A 13,534-nucleotide genomic window follows, 5' to 3' on the forward strand; every position below is an offset into this window, starting at 1 on the left:
TTTAGAACTAAAACAATGAATAAGGTAAGAGACACTATAGGAAAGAACACAAGTCCAGGTAGATTTGAGCTCAGATATCTGTCTACACTGCATGTACTAGTTCTGTGATCTTAGGCAAGTCATTTAATTATTTTGAGCCTTAGCTTACTTATCTGTCAAATAGAGCTAATAATAACTGTTAGAGTTGTTAATATTCTTTTTTAAAAAAAATTTTTTTAAATATATTTATTTATTTATTTATTTGACAGAGAGATCACAAGGAGGCAGAGAGAGAGGGGAAGCAGGCTCCCCGCTGAGCAGAGAGCCCGATGTGGGGCTCGATCCCAGGACCCTGAGATCATGACCTGAGCTGAAGGCAGAGGCTTAACCCACTGAGCCACCCAGGCATCCCAGAGTTGTTGTTATTTTAAGAGAGGATACCACACTTGTGTAGTCCAGTAGGGTGAGACAGACATATTACCAAGTAATTGCACCAAAAAAAAAAAAAAAAAAAAAAAAGAGGTGGCATGGTAGAGATGGAAGAATGAACAGTGGCGATATAAATGAGTACTTTGCCTAAAGAGGGACTCAGGACAGTTTTACAGAGGTGACTATTTAAACTGGGCCTTGGAGGATGAGTAGGGGAGGCATAGCACCTATGAAACTGCTTGTTGCATTAAGGAAACTGCCATTTGTTCAGGATAATTAAACCACAGGTATAGGCAAATGACAGATTGGAGAGGTAGACAGATTGTAGATCATAGGGGGACTATAGTTGCTACCCTGAAGATTTTGAACTTTATTCTGTAAGCGACTGGGAGGTGTTGAAGTGTATTTAGCCATCAGATTTGCTATAATGAGGTGTATTAAGCTTATAGTTGAAAGTCTCTTTAAAGACCCTTAATCTCACAAAATAAACTGAGGGTTGCTGGGGGGTGGAGGGGTAGGGAGAGGGTGGTTGGGTTATGGACATTGGGGAGGGTGTGTGCTATGGTGAGTGCTGTGAAATGTGCAAGCCTGATGATTCACAGACCTGTACCCCTGGGGTAAATAATACACTATATGTTAAAAAAAATAATTAAAAAAAAAAAAAAGAAAGTCTCTTTAAGCTATTACGTTTGAGGAGAGCCTGAAATAAGGCAGTAAGACAAATTGAGAGTAATGACAGATTTGAAGAGCATAGGTAGAATTAACAGGACCTAGAGGCCATTAGGACTATCTGGAGAGAAAGGATAAATAGCAATTCCCAGGGTCTTGGGCTAGGAATAAAAAACACTCTAAAAATTACATGGATAGGTTCTGTACTTTTTTCTATAGAAAAACACAACTTGTCTATATATATATAGACAATATAAGTCTAATATAATATAAGTATATATAAGTAATATAAGTATAATAAAAGATTTTACAAAGTTTGGTGAGGTACATCACAGACTGATGACATGAGCACCATAGATGAAAGTCCTATTCATTCTGTAGGGCAATAAGGAAAGAGCTAAAGAAAACTAACTATAACCATATTGATAGACTTAAAATTACCAAGGGTCTGAAAAAATTTTAATGTGATTGCAGTGTTGATAAAAATTTTATGTTTGGCATTTTAGTGTTTTTAGGGTTTTTTAAGTGCAATCCTGGATTTGCATTAGTGTTTACATTTTATAACTAAATTTTATTTTTGTGAAAATGATATTAAGAAGAGTAGTCAATCTGAAATAAAATGTATGTACAAAATGTTCTAAAGTATATTATTTATTCACTATTTTTCTTCTATTCTAGTTACCCTCTCTGGAAATGGAGAAAATGGTAAGACACTTTAAGTCTCAATTTAAGTAGAATACTTAGGATATCCTAATTGTGACCCACATGCTTTTTATTTAGTGATGACTATATGTGTTTTTGTTTTCAGAAAGAAAATGTTTTTAAAGTTAATTAAAAGGAGATCTAGTATTGTGTTTATTCCTATTCAATATATTTTCATTTGTGTTATTTATATAAATTAAAATAGCTGTTATTTTGTAAGGCATCTAGCACCCAAACTTCTCTAATATATTTATGTATATATGTATGCCTTGTATATTCTTCAGAATGCTTGATAGTAGTGATTCAAAGGTTTTTAATACCAGTTCTAGCTAGGGTTGAGGAGCAGATTTTGTTTCATGATGCCTAAATTTTATCAATGGTTCTCTTATTTATATATTTGTTAAAAATAGTACATTACTACTCACAGATATTTAACAAAATAACCAGACTGTAAATTTATAAACTGTATTACTAGTTCATTTTGAAAGGGAATTCTACTTTTTATAAGGACTAGGTTATGAGATAATGCCTAGAGGGAAAAATTCATTGCTCAGAATTTCACCAAGCTAAAAGAAAGTATTAAGTCTGTTGAGATCAAATTTCAAAAATGAAATTTGACTTGAGATATGAAAATCCAGGGGATTTCTAAAACAGTTGAATAGTTAGAAATTATTAATAAATATTTATTCTTATTGGAAATAATTAGGCATTAAGCATGTAAATCTCAAGTTGCCTTTGAATCTGATTTCTCAATTCTAGTCAGGGTTGAGGAGGAATAAATATAGACTCAGTCTTGGTAGGATTGATTTTCTCCCTTTAAATCAAAACTGTTTTCTGTATGTGAAAATACATATACAGAAAGCAGAGAATTTCTGAAGTACTTATGAAGGAACATCTAACTTGTCTCATTATTTCTTAGAGCTGTTTTCCCCATGTCTTTCAAAGAGTCTTTTGACGAGGTTGTTTTTTGTTTGTTTTTTTAAATTCATTCATAGGTGATTTTTTTTTATAATTTATTTGACAGACAGAGATCACAAGTAGGCAGAGAGGCAGGCAGAGAGAGAGAGGAAGGAAAGCAGGCTCCCCGCTGAGCAGAGAGCCCAATGCGGGGCTCGATCCCAGGATCCTGGGATCATGACCCGAGCTGAAAGCAGAGGCTTTAACCTACTGAGCCACCCAGGTGCCTCATAGATGATTTTTTAATCAGATTTTTTGATTTGTAGATTCAGATTTTTTTTGGCTTTGATTTAATTTGCTTCATTAACTAAGCTTTTATCACTTCTTTTTTTGTTGTTGTTGATCATAGTATTTTTATTTTGTAATCTATGCTGCACTTTTAGCTATATCCACTTTATTACTTCCTTTTTTTAAGATTTATTTACTTATTTTAGAGAGAGAGAGAGAACGCACGAGTGGGAGAGGCAGAGGGAGAGGGAGAACCTCAAGTAGATTCCATGCTCAGGACTCTGAGATAACAACCCATGCTGAAACCAAGAGTTGTCCTCCCAGCTGACTGTGCCAGGCAGGCACCCCTTTATCTATTATTTCTAACCAGTGGTTTATAGCATATATATGTGATCAGAAGTTTTCTTATTAACATTTCAAATTCATGTAAAAGCAGCATTTCCTGTTATTCTTTACATTATAATTTGATATTTTCCATTGGTTAAGTACTTATTACATTCCAGGCATGATGCTAAGAGATTTATCAGTTGTTTTTTTTTAACTGAGGATTAAGATTTTTTTTAAAGCAGACAACCATTTTGTTTTTGGACCTGTGGAGAGCAGAAATACTCTAAAAATATTTTAAATGTCTTAAAAAATATTTTTTAAGTATATTATTTAATATGCTGACCTTAGTTGTAAGTAACTAAATGATTAAGAAGTTTAAAGTACCTCGAGGTTACCATTTATCTTGAAGCTCTGCAATAGACTACAGCTGAGGATTGACAAACTTGATTGAATATGGGGGCCAGGCAAAAATTTTAAAAAGTGCAGTGAGCTAGGTGAAGATAGTATTGCAAACTCGGGAAATGACCTCAGTGTTCATATAAAAGTAGGAGACTGAGCTCCAGTATATTTGTCCAAAGGAAGATCAAATGAAGGAATGATATTGAATCCATTAAGTAGACCATGAGATTCACCCTGGAGAGAATGGAGAGAGTAGAGAATGCAGATTTTGAGAAGCCAAAATTTTCAATGAGGATGATAATCAGCTTTAGTGGACATGAAAAGAAAGCAAATTTGAAGATAGAAGGAAGTTTTGGTAAGGATTTTGTCTTGGTATTAGATATTGGCTCTGAAATAAGATGTGACGACTAAGATGATGAGTAAAATGGAGGAAAAGATACTTCTAGGTATGACATAATGAAAAGAACCTTGGGTTTTTATCAAGCAGATATGGGTTTGAATCCTGACTTTATCGTTTACTAAGTGACATTGGGCAGGATATTAAATTCTCTGCACCTCAGTTTTCACATTTGTAAACTGAAAGAATATCTTACAGGACTACAGTGAGGGTTAGAAATAAGGTCCACATCATTATATACCTTCTAATAGGCCTTCAGTAGGTGGAAGTAGTGATTTGATTAGCTGTGGTCAAATATGGTACCAGGAAGTCCCAGTGTTTTATAATGTATTCATCAGTCATGAGTCATACACATGGAGTTATTTCCCAGGAATATCACAGCCAAGGTGGAGTAGAAACTATGAACAACACATTTATACTGGCCATTGAGATGGACTGGAGGGAGGAAGACCAGTTGCCTTTGCAGTGATCAAATGAGTTAAGCAACAGTTTATGAGCTGTTACACTGGCAGTGAAAATAATGAGAGAGGAACTAGAATTTGAGGAGCTTGGTGATGATCAGCTGTGCGATGTGAAGAGTTACTGGGCCCTGGCTTCCTGTGGGACTTATGGTTCTGTTCTCTTAGACCATATGTGCCCCAGTGTAATTGTAAAAGAAAAGGCTGGGTCCAACAAGTTGTTGATTTTTTTTTTTATCATTATTTTATTTAAAAAGAACATTTTTTAAAACCAAAAGTGAAAGGAGAAATGACCTCAGATGAAAGGAAGGATAATACTTTGAATTGAATACATCTTAGATTTATAAAAACTTCACTACCTTGTTCTTAGTGTCTCTCATTTCACTGTGGACCAGTGAAAACTTTTACGATTCCTTAAGCTTGGGAAACATGGTAATACGGAACATGCAAAAAGAACCAGACTTTGAGAGGAAAGGTTCTTGGATAGTTTTGAGAGGAAAGGTTCTTGGATAGTAATAATAATAGTAGCCAGTATTGAGGTGCCTGGCTGTCTCAGCCAATAGAGCGTGTGACTCTTAATCTCAGCGTTGTGAGTTTGAACCCCAGTTGGGTGTAGAGATTACTTTTTTTAAATGGCCAGTATTTATTAAGGATTAATTATGTGCCAGGCACTGTTTTAAATGTTTTGCATGTATTAGGTCATCAATATTAAGCAACTAACTTAAATAAAACAAATTAAGTGCTTTATTTGAAGTCTGGGCATATTGAGGGGCAGTATAGTATAAAGAGGTAATGAATTCTAAAAGTAATGGAGAAGGGTTATGTGCAAGAAGTAATATTTGATCTGAACTTAAAAAATGAGTAGAATTTCAAACTTCGAAGCTTGTGTCTGCTTTGTTTTTTTCAGTGGATTTGTAGGTGTCTCATTCCAAACAAAAAATTTAAGCACCTGGTAGATAGTTCTTTCTTCCTATAGAAACCAGTCCTGCTTCTTTCAAAAAGAAAAACTATAGAACACAACAAAAAGCTCTAAGTTATATCAGTAATGAGTTAATATTTGGAGTTAAAGATGTTATAATGTTTACACTAATCCACTTGTGAAACAGTTATTGCAGAAATTTTAAATGGCTAAAAATTTTTCATTAGCCTATGTTGAAAGGAGAATGAAATCTGGCATAATGTTTCTGGTTAATCCAGGAACTGAGTTTTTTAGATTACTCATTATTCACAGTGGTGGGAACTTCCTTTATTACTTTCAGTTTGTGTTCCTTGAATTTAACATTCATGGTGATGGAATCTGTCTTAAATAATTTTTTTTGGTGTTGGAAAAAATATGGAAGCCTCATGAATTTGCGTGTCATCCTTGTGCAGGGGCCATGCTAATCTTCTCTGTATCGTTCCAGTTTTAGTATATATGCTGCTGAAGTGAGCACTGTCTTAAATAATTTTTAAGTCATTTAAAATACTGGTAGGAAGAGCTTTAAATTTAGTGAGTGAAGGAGGTGTTTCAACTTAAATGTTCAGCAGTTCAATAATAACAAATCCAGATTATAGTCTTTACTTATAAACCAGGCTGATAACCCTTAAATACAGGAACTGAATGTTTCTTCATATCTGTAATGGTAGGTCATTCAGGTAAAGGAGTTTATAAATTTGATGTCTTCGGTAGATTTTAATTAAGGTATTTATTGGATTAAACCTCCTGACCCTAAATATTGTGTTTTAATGTAATGCTTTTTCCTGTTTCACCTGGATTCAATGAAATGTTATTTGTTTTTATTTACCAGGAAAGGCCGTTGTTTACCTTGTGGCTTTCCATCTGTTCTTTGTTATGTTTGTATGGTCCTATTGGATGACAATTTTCACATCTCCCGCTTCCCCCTCCAAAGAGGTAAATTTAATGTTGGTAAATTACCAAATGCTGTAGCTAATTATGGAATTATTTGCCCTGTGTTACCTTTGTTAAAACTTTACTACATAATGCATTTGTTCTGTTTCCGTTCATGAACTTGCTTGGTGACTCCACATTGTGAATGTGAGTCATCAGCCTGGTCTCAGATACAACCCACTGACTTAGCACACTAAAAGACCAATCATACTTTACTTAGTACTGGTATTTTTCTGCCATGCTATTTAGTCTTAAAGACATCCTTTTTTTACTGGACTAAAAAATCTTAAGGGACAGAATTGAGTTAGAAAAGTGGAGTGTATATTTGGACACCTTAACATATTTTCTCAGGCCTAAAGAAATATGCTGCAACTAGAGAAAGTTTTAATTGTGGGAAACAAATTGTCTAGCTATTGTTTGTTATACTTTAATATGACTAGTGTTTCTTCTAATTTGAGGTTCCATTGGGAAAATAATGTAAATATTTATGTAGAGTAAGTTTTAAGACCAGGATGTCTCTCTTGCCTTCATATAACTGATGAAATCTGGTATAATTAGATGGCTAAGAATGTACCCTCTGGTGTTAGGATTATCTGAGTTTGATTTTCTGCTCTAACATATTACTTAATGTCTCTGAGCTTCCATTTTCTTATTGGAAAATGGAGCTAACAATAGTGCCTATTTCTGTAAGATGTTTGTGAGGATTAAGTGATATTCATTCACATAAATCTTTTAACACAGTACCTGCCACATGGTTGGCAATCAAATATTAGATGATGATGATAATTATTTCTACTCATGCAAAATTCATCAAAATTTGTTAAAAATTATAGACCATATGTTTAAAATAATATCAACTTCCATTTAACTTTTTATGAAACATATATACAGAAAAGTATATGTAAGTGTACACCTGATAGATTTTCGCAAACCTAACACCCTTGAGCAACCACCACCAAGTTGAAGAAACAGAACATTACCAGCATCTCATAAGCCTCCTCATGCTCCCTTTCAGCCACACAAACCCACTTTCCTGCCTCCTAATAGCATCAATTTGTTTTGCCTGGTTTTGCCCTTTACATAAATGGAATCATATACTCTGTGTGTTTATGTCTCTGGCTTCTTTCATTAACATTCTGTTTGCATGTTCATCCATGTTGTTGCATGTACTTGTGGAGCACTCATTCTCTTTATTGTTTGGTATTCAGTTGTAGTAAATATTAGTTTATTTAACTGGTCTGCTGTTGATGGGCAGGGGCATTTGGGTGGCTTCTAGTGTAAGGCTGTTACAAAGAGGGCTGCTATAAACATTCTATTGCATATACCTATGTATATACTTACATATATACATCCATACATAAATGTGTATATATATGGATATATATAGTTATCTAGTTATGTATCCATATATATATAGCTACATATACATATATATGTATATAGTAGGTGCCTCCGATTGGAATGCTGGATCATATTTTGTGTGTACATTCAGCATTAAGTAGAAAATGCCAAACAGTCTTTTGCCCATTTTTTTTCTATTGGGTGCTTTTGTTTTAAGGGGTCGTGAAATTATCAATCAGACTTTGTGTTTCTTAAAATATATTCATCAGACATTTGGTAATAGTTAGTCAACTCTTAAAATTATGTTACAAACTGCCTTCCCTATCTTTTTTTATTTTTAAGATTGATTTATGTTTAGAGAAAGAGCACATGCATGGTAGCAGGAGAGGGCAGAGGGAGAGAATCAGACTCCTCGCCAAACGCCCAGCACAGGGCTCAATCTCATGACCGTGAGATCATGACCTGAGCTGAAACCAAGAGTCGGTCGCCTAACTGACTGAGCCACCCAGGCGCCCCTCAAACTGCCATCTATGTCTTAAGATCCAAGTTGAAAAGGAATTAATTTTGTTTAATTACTTACTACTAGTGATGGCTATTGAAAACATAGCATGAACGGAAGTAAATACTTCTTGTTATGGGAAATAAAAAATAGAAAAAGAGGGGTGCCTTGGTGGCTCAGTCATAGGAGAATACAATTCTTGATCTTAGGGTCATGGATTTGAGCCCCATGTTGGGTATAGAGATTACTTAAATAAATAAACTTTTAAAAAGTATAATAAAAACAATTGGTAATACTTCTGAGAAGCAGTATAGTATAGAGGTGAAGAACTCAGACTCTGGCGTCAGACTGCCCAGGTTCAACTCCTGCCTCTGCTACTTACTAGCCATGCGGCCCTGGAGACTTGCCTTAGATGTCTTTACCTCAGCTCTCCCCTGTAGAATGAGGATGATAGTAGTACATATCTTACGGGATTGTTGGAAGTATTGACTAAGTTAATAATATATATGGTTAAAAAAATAATAGGGGCGCCTGGGTGGCTCAGTGGGTTAAAACTTCTGCCTTCGGCTCAGATCATGATCCCAGGGTCCTGGGATCAAGCCCCACATCAGGCTCTCTGCTCAGCAGGGAGCCTGCTTCCCTTCCTCTCTCTCTGCCTGCCTTTCTGCCTACTTGTGATCTCTGTCTGTCAAATAAATAAATAAAATCTTTAAAAAAAAAGTAATAATAATAATATATGTGGTTAGTAATATTTATAATAATGATATACACTTAATAGTATATGTAAAGTGCCCAGAAGAATACATTGCACTTAAGAAGTGCCATTTAAATGTTATTTATTTATTTTGGTTGTTGTTTGTCATATTGCATCCATTCAGCATTCAGCCGAGGGCTTAAGCCTTTACATCCACTTCATCCTTCATGCTCCCCTATTCCTAGAAGTTCGGCTGATTCTCCAGGCCTATGTTCAGTGGCCCTGCTATGGCATGCTCTTGCCTTCCCCATCATAGAACCTACCATATAGTTTCTTAATTGCCTCTTGACTTGTATGCACCATCTTATTGTCAGTTTTTTGTGGGCAGGGATCATTTTTATGGTATCCTGCACTACATCTCTCTCCCCACTATTTAGCACATAGTGGATGTTCACTATTGAATGAGTTAATTATCAAATCATCAAGGGCCAGCTAAGTTAAGCTGCACTGACAAGAAAGAGCAGTATTTTATGGTTCTCTTTCTAAATAACCTTCCAGTGTGCTGAGATAGCTCCTTGTAGTAATTACAAAGCTGTGAGGTAGCTCCTAAAGTAACTGTATTAAAAGGACTCTGTGAGCTGAGAGGTTAAAGCAACACTTGGGAATCAGACCCAGGGAAACTGGTTGAGTCTGAATAGCAAAAACTCTACATTTTTAGGGAAGTTAAGTTATAAATATGGGTATATTTTTCATCTTTTATCGGCAAGTACTTGGCACCTACTGTTTGTCAGACTGTGCTAGGCTCTGGGAATAAAAAGAACAAAAAAGAATGATCCTAAACATTTTAAAAGGAGAGACAGATGGTAGACAAGTAAACAAAGTAATTATAAATTGTGATAAGTTTAGGTACTTTTAGAATAAGAACATGATGATGTAGTAACAATAAAATAGCAATAAATAACAATAAAGTAACAATAAAAGCTATTAGGGGAAAAAACTACTTTGGTAGTATGGTGAAAGACATCTCTGAGGAAGTGGCATTATTAAACCAAGACTTTTTAAAGTATCTCTTTCACTAAAGTATTAGCTTTTTGAAGGAAGCATCTTTGTTGTTTATTGCTGTATCCCCATTGCCTAGATTTCAACCTTGTATGTAAGAGGCAGATTGCTAAATATGTGAATGAGTGAATGGTGAGAGGGAAGCAGTATGTGAAGAGCTGGCAGGCATCTTCCATCACTAAGTATCACCTGCAAAAAGAAATTATGGCCCCATCACTTCTCTGGTAATCCTACAGAGGTTGCCAGTCAGCACTAAGATAAAGGTCATGCTCACAAGACCCTTCATGAACTAAAATCTTACTAACTTCATCTCCACTGCTTCTTCCTGGAACTCGATAGTCAAGTAATATTTTGCCCTGACTATACCATTATATTCACATCTTTGTGCTTTCTAAATGCTGCTCCCTTTACCAAGATTCTCTTTCCCTCCTTATTTTCCTGGAAGATTCCTGTTTACCTCTCAAAACCTAGCATAGGTACCACTTTCTCCAAGAGACTTTCATTGATAGTCCCTATACCCTCCTAAGGGAGCTTTTATCATACCTGGTAACACATTGTACTATGCTTATTTTTAAGATGTATTTCTTTATTGACATAGCCAGCATTCCTACTGGACTGTAAGAAATGTGCTTTTGAAGGCAGGGCTGTATTGATTCTTCTATGGATTCCTATTACCCAGAGCAGTGCCAAGTTCTTAATTGGTAGCTAACATATATTTGAATTGAACCATCTGAACACTGAATTTAAGATGATGGCATTTCATAGTTTGAATTCTGTTTTGTAGTTTTTAATGAAAACTAGATGTATAGTAATAATTTCTTAAGTCTAATCCATTTTAAATTTTGTTCCATTCCTCATCTAAAATTCTGGTGGCTCTTAAGATTTTCATTTTAAGTTTTTCATAATTTATAACATTAGTCCTTAAGGAAAAGTAATGATATGGAGGCTGGGATACTACCACAGGCTAGAAATAGGACAGCCCTATGTGAAATCTGTTCAGATTTTACAAGGAAACTGTAAAATTTGATTGGAACATCTCCTATCCATATATGTATTTATCATCATACCAAATGATTCTTATACTCTACTGTGAATGCTTCAGAGACACATCATGTCAGGGAAGAACTTTTAATTCAAACAAGTTAAAGTTACAATTCTCTTAAAAGAGAATAGGCCATTTTGCTAAGTAGGGAAGTATTTCAGTCTTCGGAAGTATTCACGAGGGAGTGGATCTCAGAAACGTTGTCTGAAGGTTCCTACCTCCCTGGGAAGTTACGTAGGTGATGTCCAAGATCTCAACTTAAGATTGTGGGAAACTTTTCTGACCTCTTTCTGTTCAACTTAAGATTATGGGAAACTTTTCTGACCTCTTTCTGTTCTGTTTGCCTGTGTTACTTCTCATGCCTTAGAAGTAATTTGGGGGTTTCTTATGCCATCAAGATTTGATTGTGGGAAACAGACAAGGTAACCTAAATAGACTCTTTTACATCCTAAACTGTGGTGTTTGGTCAGGTTAGAGTAACAGTCTGTAAAAAGCCGGAACAGTTATTTTACATTAGCAATATGGAGGGAGGCATACTAGAGTAAAACTCAAAACACTTGCATTTTAATATCAGCTCTGCCAATAATTGTGCAATCTTAGTAAATTCCCTGAGCCTCTTGGCATCACAGTTTCCTCAGCCCAGAGCTCTTTCTACTATGCCAAACTGTTGCCTTGTTTGGCATAGGAGAGGTTGCACTGATAAACTAATACTGTTATTACTGATGATGAGGCATCAAGAGTATGGAAAGCTTTGGTAGGGAGTTAGCAGGCAGGACGAAATACTTGAATATAAAAACTCCATTCATGACTCTTTAGGCCTTTTCAAGCAAAACCTTGCTTTTAATTGAAAAAAAAAAATTGAGAAACAGTACAGTTAAAATATAGGACATGATCAAGAAAAATCTCAAGCTATTTTTAGTTTAAAAGGAAATTCTGTGAAGTAAAGACTAAAAGAAACTGAAAGCTTCTGTTTACATGAAATTAGAGACATAAAACTAAGGGTCCTTGAGATGCTAGGAAGACGACAAGAGGAGCAACTATAAACAAGTTCTTTGTAAGGAAAATACTATTTAAGAAATGAACTGGAGGCTGGCCACACTATGGGAATAAAAACTTAAGAAATGGAAACAAAAAATAACTCCATAAAGGTATTACTCTTTGAGAAAAGGAGACTCTGCTTGCCTTGACAATCCTTTATAATTTTACAGAAAGCACTCCTATTGGTTAGCTTTTTAAAAGCTGAAACAAAGTAGTAAAAGAATGACTTGTTGAGCTCATTGATATATTTGAGTAGAAGATACCTGGACCCCGTGCCTATGGTTTAACGTCTTACTCAAACTAAGTGAATCTTGGACATCCTTCCAAAAATTAAAAATTTCTTGACACTAATTTTCAAACATCAAAATTTCTACTAATAGAAAATATATGTATTAAGCCCTTTTTGGTTGGGGGGGTATTTAATTTTTCTGTAAAATACAAAGATGCAAAATTTTCTAGTTCATATTTTTTCCCATCATTAATATAGAGGGCAAATATTTTTTACTCTGTCAAAGAAAGGTATGAAGTTTTAAAATATACTCAATTTTGCTTCTTTAATTTGAAAATAAGTTTTGCCTTCATAGAAGAAAATGTTTTTTTTTTTCTGTTCAGGATGAAACTGTGTTTTTCTGAACATAGTTTATGAGATTGAAAAGAATTAATAGTTTTCTCCTTTTATAGTTCTACTTGTCCAATTCTGAAAAGGAACGTTATGAAAAGGAATTCAGCCAAGAAAGACAACAAGAAATTTTGAGAAGAGCAGCAAGGGACTTACCTATCTACACCACATCAGCTTCAAGGAGTAAGAAAAATCAGTCTTAAGCTTTCCTTTCCAAGGAATTTTTAAAATATGGTTAATCCTTCCAAGATACATCTGCATGATTTGACAGTTAAACGGATATTGTGATTGCTACAGATAACATCTGCAAGAATAAGATTTTCCTGTGTTCTGTATCTTCTGTGGTATTTCAGATATACACACACATGTACATTTATTGATACAGATTTTTTTAAGAGGCTCACTGTGAGCCTATTTTCTCTGCATTTTTTTTTTTCCAATTGAACCTCATCGTTAAAAATGTCACTTGTTACTCTTAGCAAACCATCATTTAGAAATTCTGGTCTGAATTTGAATATTGTGTGTCATCACAGAGTCATTTTTAAAAAAACAAGAATGTGCTAACTTAGAATGGAGAAGAGTAAAAGACACAAGGGGGAAGAATCCTGTCAAGTTTTAAGACCAATACTTGGAGAGCCAAAATTTGAACTCAGGTTTATCTGGTTCCAAAGATGTTGGTATTTCCACTCTCCCACTGCCTACGTGGGCATAGGTGACTGCTGCAGCACTTTTCTTTTCTTAGGGTGACAGTCTTCCAATAGGAATGAATTTATGAGTGGCCATTGTAGTCACTTAAGTATAGGAAATTG

The 13,534-nt window shown here is 35.0% G+C and overlaps 1 protein-coding gene across 3 annotated transcripts in view; it reads left to right on the top strand.

Annotated features, from left to right (window-relative positions):
• The window catches only part of LOC111159882 (zinc finger DHHC-type containing 20), a 70,430-nt gene that overhangs the window by 23,161 nt on the left and 33,735 nt on the right, over positions 1-13,534 (top strand). For all 3 annotated transcript variants that reach the window (XM_022522533.1, XM_022522534.1, XM_022522535.1), the window contains exons 2-4: positions 1,756-1,782; positions 6,333-6,436; positions 12,788-12,908. In XM_022522533.1, coding sequence (XP_022378241.1) covers positions 1,756-1,782; positions 6,333-6,436; positions 12,788-12,908 — 252 coding nt within the window. The remainder of the gene's footprint in view (positions 1-1,755; positions 1,783-6,332; positions 6,437-12,787; positions 12,909-13,534) is intronic.

The sequence above is a fragment of the Enhydra lutris genome, unplaced genomic scaffold (genome assembly GCF_002288905.1).
Source record: "Enhydra lutris kenyoni isolate GAN:26980312 unplaced genomic scaffold, ASM228890v2 scaffoldscaffold71, whole genome shotgun sequence".
Classification (NCBI taxonomy): domain Eukaryota; kingdom Metazoa; phylum Chordata; class Mammalia; order Carnivora; family Mustelidae; genus Enhydra; species Enhydra lutris.